Below are 21,140 nucleotides of genomic sequence, written 5' to 3'. Positions count from 1 at the left end.
TTGAAGTTAAAATCAGCATTTTCAAATCGAATTTTTAATGTGTCAAGCTCGTCAGTCACAGTGGCAAGTTGTTTCTTGATAAAATTGTAGTTCTAAAATGTGTTGCTAAATTATTCTTGTAGTTTCATAAATTTCTTAGTTTTAGCCTCTAATTGTTCTTTTAATGGTTTTTGTTCACGTAAAAATTTAACAGTATCAATGCATGATTGAGAACAGTAAGATTAACTGACCTCTTTCTTCTCAGGCTCATGGGTAGTGGATACCAAGAATGCAAACTACAACTCCATCATCTCTTCTTTAGGATCCTCTTCAACTTTCTCCTCTGGTATGTCACTAGTCTCGGCCAAATGACCATTTTCAAGTCCTGAAATGTTTAGGGCCTGAATTTGATCCTCCAAATCAAATGATTGAGTTGCCACTGCTAGATTTGCAGTCTCGTTATGAGCAGCAGCTCAATTGTTATTTCCAACCGGCACCATTTGCCTTTCATGATTTACTCTTCTATCAAGCTTCGGAAAGTCACAAGAAAAGTAACCAGGCTTGTGACAGTTATAGCGCCTCAACTTTCCTTTGTTAAATCCAACCTTCTTCTCTGCATTCATCCCCCAATTATTATTTCCATTTTTATTTTATTTTTTTGCAAATTGCTGGGCTCTAAACACCGCCATTGCGATTTGACAAGTAATTTCCATCTCTTTTACATCCTCTAGTTGAATCTGATCAAGATCAGCGAAAGAAACTTGAGGAGGCAATTCTCCAATCACAAAGGCATTGTAGCAGTTCACCAGGCCAGAGGCTATTCTTTGGGAGTAGAGGTTGTAACATGGGTTTTTAAGGAAGAAACTGCATGTGGATAAGGCATGGATGGTGGAACAACATGGGACTGTGGTTGTGGAACAGTAAAAGATTGATTTTGTTGAGTGGTAAAGGATTAAAATGCATTGTTTGACAAAATCCCAATAATTGCAGTAGAATAAGAGTTCACATGGTTGATTTCCCTTTACTTGTCATCAAGATCATAGGCCTTAATGATTGCCATTGTTTCTGCAAGACTGAGTTGATTGAGATCCTTTGTCTTCTTGATAACTGAGATATTCATGTCCCATGACTTAGGGAGAGAGTTTAGTAGCTACTTGTTAATCTCTGATCTTGGCACTTAAATTCTGGCAGAACTCATCTCTGATCTTGGCACTTAATCGTTGTAGTTGAGCTTCCAATGATTCTCTTAGAATGTGATGAAACATATTGAACATCTTGTTTGAACATGTCTTGACGAATTTGCTTCATATCTTCATTTCCCTCATAAACTTCAATTAAAGCTTCCCACAAAGCCTTGGCTAAGTCTACTCACAAAATCCTTGAGCAATTTTAGGAGATGTGGCCATGGTTAGTGTTGCGAGAGCTTTCTCTTGTTCCTCGATTTTCTCAAAACCCTCATCTGTGTAATTTGCAAAGTCTTTGTCAATAATGGTTCCATTTTCAAGAGTGGTAGTGATTCGAACTGGATCCTTGAGAATGTTGCGCCATGTCTTGAAATCCTTCATCTTGATGTATTTTTCCATCTTGTATTTCCATTCAGGAAATCCTTCAGTTGACAAAAGATGTGGGATTCTAGTAGTAGTTCCCATAATCGTGTCCAACTCCTGGTGAACTGACAATTTTTGTGATTCCAATTTAGTATTTTCTTAATTGATTGAAAACAGATCTTGAAAAAAATACAAACAAAAACAGAAAGGGTTCACAGCTAAGAATAGATTTACGGTCAACAATGGTTTACGGCCGAAAATAGTTTACGGTCGTACACAAGTTTGAGATGGAGAACAGTTTATGGTTTAGATGGTTCATAGTCGAAAACAACTTGTTTGCAGTAAAAATGGTTTACAAACGAAAACGCAATGGGTTTACGGCCGAACACGAGTTTACGGCCGCACACTGATGAACACTTGTAGCCGAAAACACCCAGAAGTTGATGAAAGCAACTGATTTTGATCAGATCATCAATCCCCTTGGCCTTGAAATCACAATTAACAGTAGAAACTCAATAACCACGCTTGAAAGTCACGAAAATGAGAAACACTCCAACCGAAAATACAACTTGAACAAGTTTGACACTAGAGTGGCTCTGATACCAATTGTAAGTCCCCCAAATCTGGAACCAACTAGTGATCAAACACAAGAATAAGCTACAATCAATAAGAACAAGAAGGACTAGAAGCAAGAATGATCCAAATTGCACACATTTGTATTGAGATGTAAACGTCAGGTGCAATGGAACACACATACAGTTGTTAACGCTTCTAAAAAGACTGGCGCCTATATATAAGAACAGTGAATCGCAAACGGGTTCACGGCCGCAAAACAATTTGCAGCCGCAAAGACCACTTGAACCGAAAAACAACATGTTTTACGTTCACCCAACCATAAACACCCTAAATACACAAATGAACACTAAAAAGACCTATATAGATGGATGCCTAGCCCAAACAAACAAAATATGAACTAACAATCGTAGAATAATACAAAGTCTTCTACTCCCTCTAGAAGAGACAAAATTGGTGCACTACATAACAGTTGTTTTAATGTCTAGAAGGAAGACTTCAGTATATCTCCCCAATCGAACTTCTTGTCATTCAGGGTTAGAGCAGTGAGAGACTTTTCTACTTTGGAGAAGTTCTCGATGAATCTACATAATAGCCTACAAGCCCTAGGAATTGTCGTACTTCAGTTGGCATTTTTCGTGTCTTCCAATCCCTAAGAGCTTCGATCTTCGAAGGATCAACATGAATCCTTTTTGCTACTAACCACGTGGCCAAGGAAATGCACTTCATTAATATAGAACTCACATTTAGAGAACTTTGCATAAAGTTTCTCCTTTCTTAACCGTTCAAGAATTAATTTCAAGTGTTGACCATTTTCTTCGTTAGTTCATGAATATATTAATATTTCATCAATGAACACTATCATCAATTTATCCAAATAGGTTTTACATACCCGATTCATAAGGTCCATGAATATGGTTGGTGTGTTGGTCAGTCCGAATGACATAACCAGAAACTTGTAGCGACCATACCAAGTTCTGAAATCCGTCTTTGGAATATCTTCTTCTTGGACTCTCAGTTGATGGTAGCCAGATCTTAGATCGATTTTTGAGTAGTAAAAGGATCATTGTAGCTAATAGAAAAGTCATCAATCCTCAGGAGTGGATCGGTTCTTGATGGTGAGCTTGTTCAACTCTCTATAATCGATGCAAATCCTAAATAATCCATCCTTCTTTTTGACAAACAATATTGGAGCTCCCCATGGTGAGAAGCTTGGCTAGATAAAGCCTTTTTCAAGAGTTTCCTAGGATTTGATTGAAGAGTTCTTTCATTTCCGGTGGATTCAAGCGATAAGGAGATCTTGTCACAGGTGTTGTGCCCAGAATTAGGTTGATTTGAAATTCGACTTATCTTATTGGAGGTACTCTAAGCAAATCTTTTGGAAATCTGTCCAGATAGTTTGCACATTTGCATCATATCTTTGATTTCCTTACCCTTGCCTTGCATATCTACCATGTGGGCCATGAAAGCAAAGCATCTCTTCTACAAACACTTTCTCTCCTTCATGCAAGAGATGATTCTTAGTTTCTTTCCTGGTTTCTCTCTGTAAATCACGAGGGCTTTGTTGTTGGGTAAAGTTAGTTGACTATAATTTTTGTAACATAAAATATTCTTTCAATGAAGTGATAACTGTAACAACCCGTCATTTCAGGTCATCAAAGATCGAGTCTTGTAACCTCTTTGAAAAGGGGATTAGAATATCATCGAAAAATGAAGTATTCAAAAACTATGTCTGGAGTACGCCATGTAGTAAATATCGTCTTAAGGTTTCCAAACATATAAATAACACAAAAATCCGAGTTATAACGAAGAAGTTATGATCATTCTAAGTTTTTCCGACAAAAATCGGCGATACGAGGTTACGTAAAAACGAAAAGTTTCAATAAAACACTTTCTGACCTTAGGTGTCTAAATGAAAGTCATAGATATCGTTAAACTACAAACGTGCATAAAAAGAACGCCCAAATCGGACATCGTATGAAAAAGTTATGAATTTTTAAAGAAATTCCTTAATCACGTCATTTTAATAAATAAATAATAAAAATAATTTCGGAATTTGCCGACGGAATCTAAACGAAAGTTGTAGATCTTAGTCTCACCTACGCGTGGATATAAAGAACGTCGAAAACGGAGTTCGTATGAAGGAGATATCAATTTTTGAAGTTTGATAAATAATTAATATATATTTTTATTCAAAACTTCGGTATTATCCGAAGTCTGATTCACACAAGTACCCCCCGCGTACACGAGTACGCCCAGCGTACTCAAGGCCTTGGCCTCGGATCGTCCACGTCGCCCCTATGCGAGCCTACCCCCCCCCCCCCCCCCGTCCCATCCGAAGTCCGAGGGAGTCGAGGACTCGGTCATGCATGACGTACGAGCCTACCCCGTCCCCCGTCCCCGCGTACGAGCGTACGCCCCGCGTACCGAGGCAGTTCCAGCCTCCTATAAAATGGATGCGAGGGTTCCCGAAAAAATTGCTCATTCTCTCTCTCTTTTTTTGCGTTTTGCCTCGTTTTCCATGCTCGCACTACCTCGAAGCCTCGGTCATTTTGTGCAAGTCCCGAAGGTCGATTTTACTCCCGAGAAAATCCGCCTTTTCAAACCAAAGTTCTGCTCGATTTTCGTCACACCTTCTTTAATCAATCAAGTGAGTTCATACCCCTTTCAAACACACTTTAAATACATTTTAAATGCTTTTATACTCTATAAGGGGGGGAATACAAGTAAACATACGGTTATTATCGTGTATTTTATAAAGTTTCACTTCACTTGTTTTTATCGAATAAATCACTTGTAATTCCTTACTACTATGGAAAACTCTTGTCATACTTTGCGTGCATTAGACTTATACAAAGTATATAGTGATTTCAAAGTATCTTTCGTTGCTAAGTCGTTTTATACATTCTAAAAACTTATGATTTATGCTTTGTCAAACATTGTGAAAAAGGATAAACTTTGCATACAAAACTATCACTTTAATACAGACTCAGTTGAGAATCCATGAGATGTGTATATCTTCAAACACTACTTTCTTATTAGAAAGTAATGTCGCAAGTCCTGTCTATAACCAGAGTCTCCCGTTAGGAGAACGTGTCAAATGTGTATAGATCTCTACGGGAAGTCATGATCCCGCGCCCTGACTGTTAGCTACAGTCCGTCCTTTGGGGTGACAGTTGTCATAACGCTGCGACGCCTGAAGAACGTCGTTACAGGCATATTATGTTTAGTATGGTTATAAAACTCATCGGATATAAAATTATTATGGTATAATGCTTTTATGAACGAGTAGCTATTAAAACTATTCTTCATCTAACAAATGCGATCTTCGTATAGCTTTATTATATAAAACTATGACACAACTTTTAAGAACGTCGGTTACTTGCAATTTTCGGTCTTACAGACTGCCAGTTATGTTAGGAAAATAAGGGTTTTTCCTGTATACAAACCAAACAACTAATAGGAAAATAAGGGATTTTCCTGGTACAATTATTTACAACTTATAACACGAACATTCATACGCATTTCATACTTTTATAAGAAAATAAGAGATTTTCTTGGAAAACACAACAATTCATATCTCAACCATTAGGGAAAATGTGGGATTTTCTGGATCTAATACATTCATTTACAACACAACAAACCATAACTCTTTACATTTGAAATACTGCGTTTTCTGGAAAACATACACGAACTTTCGAATGGCGTACATTTTCTCAAAACACTACTCATGAACTCACCAACTTAATTGTTGACACTTTCTCCTTGAAATAACTTGTATTCTCAGGGAACCGCTAAGCAGGTTTGGAAATCAACTTTTGGGATTGACGCACTGGCGTTAATTACTTCTTTTTGAAAGATGTTTATGTATTTATCTTTTGAACATGTAATGAATACAATTATGTAAACATTTTTAAAACCATTATATATGTATGGTGGTGTGTACTTTCCTTTCTATGAACTGTTATGATACTGAATATGATGTCCTCCGCCCCCGAACGTTTCCGCCGTTCTGGTTTGGGGGTGTGACAATAACCAATCCATTACAGTGATTACATCGAAACTTCCAATGGTCATAGATATTAGGTCGACATGAAATACGTGGTTATTCAAGGTGAGAAAGCAATTAGTGAGTATTTATAAAATGATTTCTATCTGACCGTTTTCTATTTCTGCCATGTAAGATTTATTAAATTTGCATGATTTATGGTTTATCATGCTTCTAAAATTACGGGAAATAAAGCTTCTATCGGCACTCGTGTCAAATGATACGGAAGCATAAATTTTGTTGATAGGAAATGTACTAGTAACTACTTATTGATAAACAAGCACATATGAATCGTATCGTATGATAGTGCATTAGTGTAACTTGTTCCTGAAATCCTATAGATTTCCAAATTATAGAGAGATCAATCGATTTCTAAAATCCAACAAACGATAGAGCGAGAACTGAAATCCTACTAATTACAAATGATAGAGAGAGAATTGAAATCCTACTAATTACAACTGATAAAGAGAATTGAAATTCTACTGATTTCATATGATATGGAGAGAGTTGAAATACTACTGATTAAAGATAATAGAGAGAGAGAGAGAATTAAAATCCTACTGCTTACAAATGATAGGGATAGAATTAAAATCATACTGATTTCAAATGATATTAAGAGAATTGAAATCCTATTGATTTAAATGATAAAGAGAGAACTGAAATTCTTCTGATTACAGGGGATATAGAGAGAAATGAAATCCTATTGATTTCAAAGTATAGAGAGAGAATTGGAATTCTACTGATTACAAATGATAGAGAGAATAGAAATCCTATTGATTTCAAATTATAGAGTGTAAGCTAAAATCCTTCTGATTTCTCCAACTGGTTTCTTATCTTTGTCCCTTCCTTTCTCTTCTTCAGATTCCTCCCCTTTAGTGGGTTCTTTAGATGGTTTGTCCTCAGAAGTATTGTTGTTATCTTTATAAAAGAGATGAGAGAGAAATTTGGAGACTATTGAACGATTAATAGGGAAAATAAGGCTTTCTCTGCTACGACGGTAGCAGAGATATTGGTTCTTTGTTCTTCTTTGGATTTAGGTAAATTAGGAAGATGTAGAATAACCAATTTTAAGTATTATGAATATGTTTTGTTTTGTAGTTGGTATAAGGATTCAAAGGCTAGGTATCTTTAGCGAATCTTAAGAACATTCTTCAATCTCTAAAACTCTCAACCATTGTAGTCTATCAAACACCTTACTCAAGGTTGGTTGTTACCGTCCCGACCATAAATAACATAGGTGTGCACTCTATGTTTATTTTTGGTATGGATTATCTACGGTACTAACCTTTATCGAGGCGTTTAACCGAAAGGGTTGAGTTGGTAGTTTTAGTTAAAGGAATGTTTAGAATTTTATTCAATTTTCTCATTACAGGTCAGAGTATATATGACTCTTATATATTATTGTTAGTGAGTTTTTTAGTATTAATATTTTTTGGTACTCCAAGACTACCAAGTACAAAAGAAGGCCAGACAAGAAGCACTTGATGGCATGATCATTTTAGCAATTAAGTTGTTCTAAATCTAGCAACCCAAGTGGCCCTTCAAACCAGTTACCCCATACTTTAAGTAGCCAAGAAGTAGTGTAGTTAAAAATAATAATACTCTTATTAGGAGCTTGTTGCTATAGTTGTATTCCTCTTTCGAGGATACGATTTCTTTATAGCCAATTTAGCTTTGATACCAATCTGTCATACCCCCGGCCGAGGCGGCGGAACATATCGGGTTGTGCGACTTGGTTCATGAATCACATGTAAACTGAATATATAGAACAAGTATAACAATAAACAAAAACAACATTTTTATTACATCTTGATGTTCGATTACATTGTTCGTACAGATAATAGTATAGTACATGAATTGCCTTAAAAAAGTAGGCGGACATAACAAAAACTAGTAAACTAGATAACCTAAAATCCATGACTAATCCATCATCTAAATTGCTTGATTGATTCCCTGAGAATACATGTAGTTTTGTGGGTCAATACAAGGTTGGTGAGAGTTATAGGTTTTCTACCAATAGGATTAATACTGTTAAAAATTGTAAAAAGTATTTTCTTTGTAAGTAAAACCATACTTAAAATTGTTTTTGTAATGAGTCTTTGAATAACCATTGAAAACTAAAAGATGTCTTTGTATAAGTATATCCATACCTAAAACAATGTTTGTAAAGAATCTTTGAATAACCATTGAAAATTAAAATACATATTTACATAAGTAAATCCTTAGTTAAAATTGTTTTGAGAGAAACCAAATCCATGGTTTTGTAGTGAGAGAGAGAGAGAGAGACAGAGACAGAGAGAGAAAGAGAGAGATTCTAGTTAATGTTTATAGTGGTCCTATAACGGAACTATGTTACTGAATATGCCCCCAATAACGCTTCATTGTTTGTTGTAGTAACAATAATAGACACTTATCACTCGCTTCGATTGATCGGTCGACGTTGTTGCTAGTAACTACAGGTGGGGATGGCAACCCTGTATAGATCTATACATACATATCTCACTCTGAAGATTAACGGTTATAGTAGTGATGGTATGCTAAGTTTTTAGACTTAGCTAATGAATATAGTCTCACAAAAAGACCTTAAGTAGCGTATGTGAATAGCTCTCAGCCTTAACTTATTTGTAGATAAGTTACTAGGCATAATGAATTATAGAGAGTTCATAAAAGTTGAGTATATATCTGGTATGTATGTATATGTAAGGTACTCGCTTTTATAAAGAGGTATACTTCAAAGTATTGATCATAAGTACATGTATAAACTCTAAGTTATAAAAATTATAACTTGTATAAATGTGTATTTAAACATATATATATATATATATATATATATATACACACACATACACACACACACCCACACATGCATGGTAATAGTTTGATATTTGAAATACTACAAATATGCTAATGTTACATATTATATATATATATATATATATATATATATATATATATATATATATATATATATATATATATGACACATTGAAAGACAAAATAAGAAAATTAATCTAGAATGTCGATTTTGGTCCCTGTTTTAGAAAAATTCTACAAAAATCATCGGGAACCGTAATTAGGATACGTAAACTCTCAATGTTTAGAAATTGAGTGTACTTTGTCCCTAAGTTTTTACCTTACCTGATATGAACCCTAACTTAGGATAAAATTACCACTTTTTACAAACTGGTCCAAAAAGGACTACAATGGTATGTAGTTTTGCAAAAATCATAAATATATATATATATATATATATATATATATATATATATATATATATATATAATGATCGTATGAATGTGTGCGAGTAGTCTTTGAAAAGGTATCAATGTGAAATTGTTGCATACAAAATAGTTTTGTAAGCCATAGGGTTTAAGATGGGAAAAACAGGTCTTGAATGGATCACAATTTTTCACATAAAATCATAGCATTTTTTAGTATGTTTTTCAAGAGCGTTTTTGTATAAACAAAATGTCTGAGCACATGTATACATATATATATATATATATATATATATATATATATATATATATATATATATATATATATATATATATATATATATAAACTATAAAAAAGGTCTCTAAGCACTCACCTTAGATACCTGAATTCGATTTAAAACTGAGAATGTAATCGTGCTCGGGAAGCACCGCGAGATAGCATAAACTAGCAACAAATTTTGATCCAGTTGTTTGGACTCAATACACATGAAAGAAAAAATAAAAAGTAGTGACTTTTTCTTGGATTTTTCATAGAAAAATGGCAGCAAGAGGTGGAAACCAAGTGGTGATGGTTGCTCGACAAAACATGGGTAAAAGGCAATGGTTCTCCGTGGTTATCGACAGTCGATGACACCTTTTGTGGGGAGGGTTTTAGACTGAGAGAAAGGGAGAAATGGAGAGGGAAAGATTGAGCCCCTAAGCTTGATTTTTGTGTGTTTATGTTAGGAGTCCACGACTCCTTTTTATAGCCTCATGGAGGTTTGCAAGACCGTCCATGCAAATGCTACTCAAACACATAAAAAGGGTCTATGCTTTGTACTTGGAAGTGATGGAGCATTGGAGGAAGGTGATGGAAAAGGGTTTGGATGTGATCAAGGGGAAAAAAAGAAGTCAGGGGCTGATTTCTCATTCATGCAAGGTGGCTTGTACTTGCATGATGTCATCTTTCTCAAAAATGCCCCAAAACCTTTCTAGATTTGTGTACCAAGATCCCGACGTCTAATATTTTTTCGAAAGTAGCAAATGATCGGCCAAGTTCACTGATTCCAAAAACCAGAACGGATTAATTTTTCAAGTTGTAGAACTCCAGGAAATCGCATTAAAAGATTTGCGTCTAATTGACCCAAAAGGTTTGATTTTTCAAATTTTATAAATATTTTTCATAAAAATATTTCAAGTATGGAATTAAATAATAAACCATAACCTAAGTCCAAAAACATTCTCAGAATTACCATTTGAGGTGTGCAAATGCCTTAATGTTTCGAAACTGTTTATGCAGTTTAAAGGAAATTAGTGTTATACTGGTTCGGTTTCTTATAACGGTCATATCTTTTCCGTACTGACTCCTTCTTCAACGTTCTTTATATTTTCGGACTCAGTTGAACATGTACTATGAGACTAAAGTGTTTTCTTCCCTCACAAATGCTTAATACAAAATGTATGTTTTTTTAGATGTATTGTGATGCATGTTTCGTTTAAGATTGTCCGCAATTGGAAGTAAGATACCATCTCGTATCTTAAGGCACTTTTTACTTCCCAAAATAGGCATTAAAGCCCAATTGGTCAAGTTTCAAAGAGGTTTATAGTGAATTGATTGTCTATAGTTTTAGACCTAAATTATGAGATGTGACAGATAGTTGATAGCTGACTTGCAAACTCGTTAATCTTACTTGATTCATTTATTTCCAAGTTATCAAACTTGTTTATTAGGGTTTGTAAACAAGCTTTCCATACTCGCTCTGGTATAAGGTGGCAAATCCTAACGGCTTTCCAGATCTCCTCACTGCACTCATCATGCCAACTTAGAAGATTAAGTCTTTAGGGATTGCTTGGAATAAAACTACTATTGCTACATTACTTCTCTTGGCATCTGTTGTTCCTAGATTGACGACGTCCTATACTTGGTGAATGTTAAGGATGACCTTCATATGAATTGCTCAGATAGTGGAGTTTTTTTGTGGTGAACATCGCCACATGAAAGGAGAAGGACATATTCTCCTTTGTTCCGAACAAGCCTGTATCCGACGGTCTTGTCATGGTCAGCAACTCTCTCATTTGACTCTCTTTTGTTGCCTAGTGCTCTCTAGCGCTCTGATACCAATCGAAAGAGTAACAACTAATAAAACAGAAAAAATAAGAAAATTAGATCGAAAGGAATAAACTCTTCTTGCAATTCAGTAATAAATCAAAATTAGATTACATTCTATCATCACTTGCTCTCTCTAATTATCGAAACCCACGGGTTTGATGTCTACATATAGGGTCGGTTATAGCATCCTAGTTTGTTTCTAACTAGAATATTACTTGCCATATAAAAGACTTGCTTGTTCCCTGAGCAAATCAATTTGCTTGAACCCTAAACGACTTCTTAGGTTTCCTTATTGCCCAAGTATTGTTCCCTCCTACACCTTGTCATATATGGAGTAGAACCAGAAATTAACTAATAATTTCATTTATTGTTATTAGACAAAATTGCAAGAATGGTCCCTGTGGTATGCCAAAACTAGCAGCTTTGGTCCAAAATGGGTTTGGCTTGCAAGGATAGTCCGATAGTTTCGTTTTGTTGCGAGTTTGGTCCAATTTCCTATGAACTTTTTTATAATGATGGATTTGCCCTTATATTTTAATTTTCCATTTTATTTTATTATCAGTAATTAAAAATAAAACAAAAATAAAATACTCTCTCTCTCTCCCTCTCTCCCTCTCTCTCTCTTCCTCTCTCTCTCTCTCTATCTATCTCTCTCTGTTTCTCTCTTTCTCTCTCTCTCTCTCTACAAACAAAATTAATACAGATCTGGTAGTGGATTTGTAAAATATAGAACCCTAACTTTTATCAATTTTGTTCAATTCATTGTATGAAGTCGAATAGACTAAACACATACACACTCATATATACATATGAATCTCAAGAACACTCGGTTTTTCCTGAGTTCAAGAACAAGAACATCATATTCACGAACTAAGAAATCGATTTCTGATGAACTGCCATCACCACCATCGGAATCAATTTCTTCTATGAATTGCCCAACTCAAACCCATAAGCACACAAACAACTCAATAAACATAAAGATGAAGGTAAACTGCACCCCTTTTATCCCCCTCCCTAAATCGCAGACACCGTATACCCTAAATCAGTACAGGTTAAAGAGATTACGATTTACTGATGAAAGGGGTTACGCTTTACAACCTAGAAATTTCTGCGCCCTTTCCAATTATTGAATCAAATGCCAATAATGTCCCTCTCTCATGTTCTTCTTTGAATCGTTGTTTGAATCAAATGCCAATCATGTCCCTCTCTCTTATTCTTCTCGTCACTGCTACACCCCATCACCATGCTCGTCGCCTTCAGATATGTTCAATCTGTAGTTAGAGGATCCGACGGTGGTGTGGAGATGTAACCTAGATCGATGACCCCCTTGATCGATGACAACCACCTCGTCGGAGTCTTAACAGCCAAGGAAAATTGATTCGAGGTGTCTTCCCCTCGATTTCCAGTCGCGAAACCCTCCATCTGAAAACCCTAGCCACCAAGAAACCCTAATCGTCAAGAAACCCAATCTTCATATCTCGATCTCATTTCTCTCGTTGGCATCTGTCTAGGTTCAAAGGGACGGTAGCAACAATCAAATCGGGTGTTTGGGGTGGTGCTACCTGACCGGAGGGAGGCGGAGGGGCGGCCTAGGCCGGTGACAACCACTCGTTCTTCTTCTTTGGACAGTAGTAAGAAAGAAACGAGAGAAAGAGAGAGAGAGAGAGAGAGAGAGAGAGAGAGAGAGAGGTATTTAATTTAATTTTGTTTTATTTTTAATTATTTTTAATTGTTGGTAATAAAACAAAATTGAAAAATTAAATAATAAGGGCAAAATCGTCTTTCCAAAAAAAATCAACCCAACTTGGACCAAACTTGCAAGAAAATGAAACTTTTGGACCATTGATGCTAGCCAAACCCGTTTTGGCCCAAACATGCTAGTTTTGACATACCACAGGGACCATTTTTGCAATTTTGTCTTGTTATTACAACATTATACTTTAATTTGAATTCTTATTACATCATTGTACTTTGAAATTTTTGTCCACCTATCAGTTCTTTTTCTAATATGATTTTATACTTTGAAATTATACCCAAGCATAATAACGGAAATAGCTTTGTATTTGGATGAAATTGGTATAAACGGGTATATTTTCTTACAATTATGTAATCGCAAGAAATGGGAGTACAATGCTATGATAAACAAATCGATGAAACTACATTGCTATATCATGAACCTAAGCCTAACATTTATAACATTTCAATATGTCTATTGGAGTCGACTTCTAGTAAAAACAATAGTAACATCATTGTTAACCACAACATACATACCTTTCCCACTCTCATACATGGTGCTATGATAAACAAATTAATAAAAATACATAAATGTTCTTTGCACTTAACATTTACATTATTGCAAAATACAAATAAGAAGGAAACAACCATAAACATTCTTCTAATTACATAAGCAAAATACAAACTCCAACCATTACTACTAGTATCAACATCAATAAATCATCAAGAGAACAGTGTTCAAAAGTGTTGGACTCTAAATTTCCATTCACCTTCAACCAGATCATACGAAATAAACTCACCACCTTGTGCCACCACCTTCTTCTTCAACATCTCTATGTATTTATCAATCTTCAAACCATCCTTATACTCCACTCCACTTCTTTTATCAATACATTTGATGTTAACAAGTGTTATCTCAGCTGGTTTATTGAGCCCTTGACCAACTGGAGGTTTGTTGGTGTCATCCATATACACAATAACCTCTCGGTTATTAAATTGGACACAACTTTCAAGATTGAGTCTTCTCACATCAGTCTCCCCTAAGAACTTAATACTCCCATAGCCATGGCGCCCAATCACAAAGTCATTAACATGGCTGCAAAACCCTGGCTCAACCCTTTCTTTTGATTCCAACTCTGAAATTTGAGGTTTTGTGTAGTAGTCAGGGAGTTGAAGTTTTAATGGGACATCAAGGACTGATGGGAATTTATTTTTCGCTTTGGTTTGATCATTTGAAGAATCATAAACCTTGATATCTTCTGAAATATACATAAAGAAATTGTTAGCAACTAAAAGATGAAATATGTGAACAATAACATAATAATTGTTAAAAAGAAAGTACCTTTCTCATTTTCACACGTGTTACCTGACAACTTTTGTTTATGCATATTCCCTTTGATAACCAACTCCCTTGGATTTTCCCTTGGGAAAAATGCAGCAACTTTGGTGTCACTAAAAAATGGCATCTGCATAAATAGTTACAAATACGATGTGCAATAATTGATGTGATTTAGTTCCCCTTCTTCTCTTCACTTATTTTAGTTTAAGAACTAAGAAGGCTTGTTTCTCAAACACAAATTCCAATACTGCAAAATCCTCACCTTTAAACTATTTAGTTTTGGGTCATACTTCTGAACTGGCAACTTGTTTCTTCTGTACAAATGTCTTGTAGTCAACAAGGGATATTTGACCATGGCAGGTTTGTCTTTGACCTGTGACAATGCAAGAATGTTCAAATATTAAACTTGGCAATTTTAGTACTATTTCTATTTCACCCTTTTACCATATTGTACTTTAAATTTTTTACCTAAACTATAGCAATGTCAACCATATACAAAGCAATTTCATTACTAGAATGCTATAATTGGTTAGATTTTTTAAATTACAATGATGTAATAGAAAAAAAAAAAAAAAAATGAAAGTAGGATGCAATATATACTTATATACTTACAGGTATGCTGGATATCCCATACTGAATCGATTGAGAACATTCAAAAGACAAGTGAGATATTGGGGGAAGTGTTCCAAATGGATTTTGATCTTTCCTAGTAATTTGGCCAATAATTCCTGTTGTACTTTCCGAATTATAGTTCTGAGTTGAAGGAGCACAAGGCTTAAAGAATGTTGTTGGTTGATTGAAAGGTGAAACTGAAACAGAGGTAGCAGGTGTAGTCACCATGGAAATAGAAGGTCCACCAATTGAAGTTGACCAAAAATCATCTAAAGAAGAACGCATGGTAACTACACCATGAGTGAAAGCTGCAGATGTAGAACAGGTCTGAGTGGGTTGTGAGGTGAAATGGTTTTTCAACAGATTTTGATTCAAAGGTTCATGTGACCATGATGCTGAGGTGTTTGAAGATGATTGAAACAATGTTGTTGGTTGATTAAAAGTTGAACACAAACCAGAGCTCATAGAGTTAGCAGGTGAAGTCACTAATGGAGTTGGAAAGAAACCACTTGAAGAAGATGGTTTGATAAATGATGCAAATGTAGGAGTTGAAAAACTGGAGGAAGACATTTGAGTGGGTAGTGAAGTGAAAGGATTTTGATTCAAAGGTGCAAATGTGGATGTAAAGGAGGCTGGAGAGGTGAGGTTTGTTTTGGGAAGAAATGGGTTGAATGAGTTTAAAGGAGCAGAAGTAAAACTGCTCAAAGAATTGTTTGTAGAAGATGAAAAGTGAAGAGGATGTGGAGTGGATGTGGGTCCCGGAAACTTCCAGCTCCATGTGGGTGTCTCTGTGGCTACCGAATTGATTGTTTTTGAAAATGGGTTCGGTGTAATTGGTGTTGAAGAAACTGAAGTGGTTCCCCATGAATTTGTAGAAAAATTAGTAAATGATGATGAGGTAAAAGGAGATAGAGTGGATGATGTTGACTTTATTGCTGTAGAACTTGGACCAAATCCACCTGAAGAAAAAAAAAAAAAGTTGTCCTTGCATTACTTAGGTTGTACTGTGTTTGACATGCACTGGACTTCTGATGTCTGTCGTCCAAAAATAGGTGAAATAAGTTGTCACGAAGACTTGCTCCTTATATCCCATCTGTGAAAAAGACATAAATGCCCTCCTGTTTGTATGCAACTCAAGAAATCAATCATACCTTTTTCGGTGAACTTGTAATCCTCCCACCTTAGTTCTTCATGGCTTTTAGATTTGTAAACAGGCATGGCAGAAATTGATACAAGTTTCTCTGGATTATACTCAGTCTCAGGGGTTGTTTTGTAATTTGCAATTTTGCTTCCTCTATCTTGGCCACCAAAAGGTGACTTTTGAAGATCAAAAGTTGATCTTGTGGCATTAGCTCCTGAAAAACAGATAGGATTACAGAAAAAAAGCAACAAGCGTTATATAATAAATTCTTGATGTCTAAAATTTACTCCTGCAAATAAAAAAGGTTATGATATTCAAAACAACACGCTCTGTAGGATTTGAACCTACGACATTGGGTGTTGAAAACCCATATTCTGCCAAACTGAATTAAGAGCGCTTTTGTGTAAGTATAAACTAGAATTTTAGGAAATCTCAAATGCTAAGAATAATAAATTAATGGATGCTAACCACTGGAAGATGAACTTCCAAAACTGTATGGGGATGAAGATCCAAATATTGTTGTGGAAGATGAAGGGGATGAGGTTTGAGCATATGTCCAGGTTGAGGTTCCCCCATAATTGGACATTCCTGTTGCATCTACCTTCTGATTCCCTTCTCCAAAAACTAATGGAAACCCAAAAGTACCACTGCTTGAATGCGAATCTGTTGCAACATGCCAAAAAAAGGAAACCATAGTTTGTTTTACTTTAGTTAAAATTCAAAGTAAATAAAATTGGAAATTGAAGTTTATATAGTTCAAAATCAGTTCATTTTGAACAAATTACTGTAAATACAACCATAGAATACATAAGAGAACAGAACATGGTAAGTCAGCACAATCTATTCAAAATTAAATTAGTAAATTATGCGATAAAACAGTGCAAGAAGAAACGCTCGATTCTAGTCACAATTTATCAAATAGGTGATGCGATGAATCAAAACCCTAAACAATTGTCGTCGATTATGGCAATCTAGGTTCGTTATAGCAAATGCAACTTGCCATTGTGATTACAAATATCAGTTCATTAATAATTAGTAAAATTGCGTTTGGTTTTTAAACAGTTCACATATTATTGAAGCTTTCGAGCGACGGAGTATGATCAGAACAGCAAGAGGGGAAGAAACAACTTACAAGCAGGTGATGTAAACATCTTTGAATCGTGATCCGAATCGAATCGCGATTGAATCAAATACCTTTTTGATGTTCGGGATTTTTCAAATGATGTTGATAAATGATATGAGTGTTTATATACATAATATTTTCGCGTCAATGACCGAGTAGCTTCCATATCAAGCTGGGAACATCCATAGCTTAAGGTTAAAGCTACGCTACTTTACCGGTTATCTTATTTAATTATTAAACGCGTCAATGTCCGAATGTTCATTGGCGTTTAGAGTTGCGAGTTTAGTCGTTAATATTTTTTTCATTCCAAAGGGCAAAGGTTGTTATAGTTTCGATTTGTTTCTATTTTGGTCTCCTTACTATGTTATGTTTTTCGTTTTTTTTTTTCTAATTTTATTATTTATTTGCTTTGTATTAACATAAAACTAATAAAAATTCATCAAGGTACAACTAGCTAAAACATGTACAAGTGCACAAGCACCAACGCAACCACAACCACATTATAACACATGTTTGGGTGCATCATCTTGATATCCCACTTCTCATAAAGACACTAGATCGGACCGGTGATCTGATAAGATGTCTCATACGACTCTTTGCCAGCATCTACAACGTCACACGACTACTTGTCTCATGAAACACATATCACCATTGTGTTGTAGTCTTGTAGAGTATCGTGTTACGGAATGTCTCATGAAACACACCTCACCATTCTTGGTCAAACGGACATATGTGTTGTTCAAAGATGTGTTGAAGTGATTTTCGTTTTATTTTATGAGTTGATTTTAGATTTGGTTTTTATTTTTGATTCAAGTTTAATTTATGTTTCCTTTTGAACATTGATTTCAGGCTTTGGTTTGGTTTTAAGCTTTGATTTTTGGTTTGATTTTAATTTGATGGTGGTAGTTACCGGAGGTGAAGGTGATGTTGTTGGTGACTACATGGCTGTCAGATCATTGAACAGCGAAGGGTTGGTGTGTTTCAAGATATGTGGTCTTCATAAATTAAATTATAAATAACATATTAAAAAAATATGTAAATATAAAAATCATTTTAGTTATGGTAGGGACTAAACTCAAACAAAAACCGAACAAGAGGGATGATGCGAGTAAAAAAATAATTAAGGACTAAACATATAATCTATCCCAAACCATAGAGGTCATTTGTTAAATTACTTTCATAATTTATATATTTAAAATAAATACACCTAAAATAATTTATAAAAAAACAAAAAAAAAATTGCAGAGATAACTTATTTATTATAAACAAATATATAATAAAATTGAAATGATAAATAAGTGATGGTAAAATGGTAATTTTATAGATGGTAAAATGGTAATTTTATAGATATTTAACATATAAGGGTAGATGACAATAGTCTTACAAACCAATCATATAATTTTTGTCTACTATAATGATCATCTATACAAAAAAATGTTAAAACTATGATCTAAAGTGCAAAAATATGCAAACCATATGGAGCAAAACTATAATTTAGATTCTTGTACAAAATCAACCAAATTGCAGTACAAACAATATTGACCAAAACTGTAATTTACTTATTCATGTTGTTAGAATGAAAAATTATAGCGACCAAAAATGTAATTTTTTAAAGTAACAATTATAGTTACTTAAACCATAAATAATATTTCCTTTCAGAATTAAAAACTAAAGATATCAAAAATGTAATTTTTAAAATTAAAAACTCTGTAATTAATCCATTTGCTTTTAGAATTAAAATTATATGGACCAAATTTCCTATATAAAAAAAACTATAGGGGCCAAAACCAAAAACTATAATTAATCAATTTTCTTTTAAAGTTGAAAATATAAGGACTAAAAACATAATTTCTTTGTTACATTCTCCTTCTCTTCTTCCACACTTTGCTTCTTCATTTTCTACGTCAAAATACAATCTCTTGCCCAAACAATTCTTACCATTACAAAAGTTGTAATCGTATATGGAATCACCAAAAAGTTTTTTTTTTTTTTTTTTTTTTTTTTTTTTTTTTTTTTTTTTTTTTTTTGATTCCAAATCAGCTTTCTCTTTCCTAGAAAACTCGTTTGTTGTTCCTTAAACATTCTCTTTTGCACTCGAAAATGATCTTTGATTATTGTTTCCTTTGAAGCATCATGCAACAGATTTCTTGTAGATATTCTTTGCCTTCTTGTTATTATACTAATAAGAAACCACTTTCACCATCAGAATTCATTCTGAAATCTTCAATCTTTTTGGCATTTTCTTCTTCATATTTCATTTTCTTGAAGATTCTTTCCCTAATGACTTTTGACATAAGTGTGATTGGACCACTATACGAAGAGCTTTGATTTTCTTTTTCCTCCATAATTTCTTTTACATCATCTTCATGTGGCTTTAACAAATTGTACACCACAATTAGCAAATATGAATCAAAATTTTCATCAGACGTGATCATTTGAGGAATATTTTTTCCTAAAAAATAAGATATATTATAAAACTAGTTGTGAGATACATGTATTAATTAAAAATATTAAACATAAATGTTAAAATATTTGAGAAGTTTGAATTTATAAGAAAATAAGAAAAAATAATAAATTATTATAATAGAAATGTTTTTTATCTTTTAAATGTAAACAAATAATTTACATAAATAAAAACAACTAATTAGTTTTAATTTTAGAAATTTTGAAATTAAAATGTAAGTTCATTAATGAAACAGATATCTATTTATTACTACATTTATTACAATTATTACATTAAAATATTATGTGGAATTTAATAAATTAGAAAAACTTATAAAATGACATGTGAAAAAAATTATTTCAAAATAACCATAAAATGACATTTGGCAAAATGAATGAGAGCATGAAAAAAAAAAACAAAAAAAAAACTTCATTTATTAGAAATGATTGATATTGATTTCAAGTACTCTTCTAGCAACTTTGAATTTATCCAACTTGTAAACCTAGAAGGTGGGTTGGAGTTGATCGTGCATCAGCTTGGAAGGAGAACAAAGCATTACCTTATAAGGGTATAGATACCTTCCTTGTTACAACGTGTTTTAAAGCCGTAAGGGCAGCAGATCCCATAAGAACTCTGCAGTTATGTGTGTACGGGTGAGAACAATTCAGGGAAGGGTGACCTCCTGGGAAGTTTTTGCATCAGGAGCCCAAAGAGGATAATATTTTGATATGGGGGTGCTACAAATGGTATCAGAGCTAATGGGGATGAAGGTGGGTTAAACCTGATCTCGCATCATCTTGGAAGGAGAACAAAGTTGTAACATCCCAAAAATCAAGGCCAAAACTTTCATTTTTAATTGAGTGGTTTATAAAATAACTTGTCAAGACATTGCTAAAATTATGTCAATACATAAAACCGTAGTGTCATGTCTCAAAACCATAACATCAAAAGTAATGAAAGATCAGATGACAATCCCAGAAACCCAAAGCGGAAACTGTGTGTGCATGTGATGCACTGCTATACTGTCGGCTCCTTCCCCTTCAACGAAAAGGTACCTGAAACCAAAACCAAAAACTATAAGTACAAAGCTTAGTAAGTTCCCTCATCATACCGCATACCATATGATATCGTCAGTATCTTTCAACCGGTAATTGCCATCAATATCTTTCAACCGGTAATTATCATCGTTATCTTTCAACCGGTAACCGCCATTGGTATCTTTCCACCAGTAACTGCCATCGGTATCTTTCAACCGGTAATTAGGGACTATTTCACCCCTACCACTAGCATATCG

The 21,140-nt window shown here is 34.4% G+C and overlaps 1 protein-coding gene across 2 annotated transcripts; it reads right to left on the bottom strand.

The window, feature by feature from the left end:
* Positions 1–13,762: 13,762 nt before the first annotated feature.
* LOC145014839 (nuclear pore complex protein NUP98B-like) lies at positions 13,763–17,591 on the bottom strand. Of its 2 annotated transcripts, none has more exons than XM_078973271.1 (7): positions 17,413–17,591; positions 16,749–16,943; positions 16,291–16,494; positions 15,140–16,098; positions 14,790–14,900; positions 14,531–14,654; positions 13,763–14,447 (listed from the first exon to the last, which is right to left on the bottom strand). In XM_078973271.1, exons 1-7 carry the CDS (start codon positions 17,567–17,569, stop codon positions 13,927–13,929), a joined length of 2,271 nt encoding a protein of 756 aa, XP_078829397.1. In that variant the 5' UTR covers positions 17,570–17,591; the 3' UTR covers positions 13,763–13,926. The 2 variants fall into 2 exon arrangements, with proteins under 2 accessions (XP_078829397.1, XP_078829399.1); XM_078973273.1 differs by having other exon boundaries at positions 14,555–14,654.
* Positions 17,592–21,140: the final 3,549 nt, after the last annotated feature.

The sequence above is a fragment of the Lactuca saligna genome, chromosome 9, assembly GCF_052625555.1.
Source record: "Lactuca saligna cultivar CGN05327 chromosome 9, ASM5262555v1, whole genome shotgun sequence".
Taxonomy (NCBI): Eukaryota; Viridiplantae; Streptophyta; class Magnoliopsida; order Asterales; family Asteraceae; genus Lactuca; species Lactuca saligna.
Note: the sequence above shows the minus strand (reverse complement) of the source record. Positions and strands in the feature narration are given on the sequence as shown.

Coding starts and splice junctions, on each gene's coding strand:
- LOC145014839 (XM_078973271.1), bottom strand. CDS start 17,569: ATGGAAGCTACTCGGTCATTGACGCGAAAATATTATGTATATAAACAC. Junction 16,944..17,412: donor GATGTTTACATCACCTGCTT/GTAAGTTGTTTC, acceptor ATGTTGCAACAG/ATTCGCATTCAAGCAGTGGT. Junction 16,495..16,748: donor TGGAAGTTCATCTTCCAGTG/GTTAGCATCCAT, acceptor TCTGTTTTTCAG/GAGCTAATGCCACAAGATCA.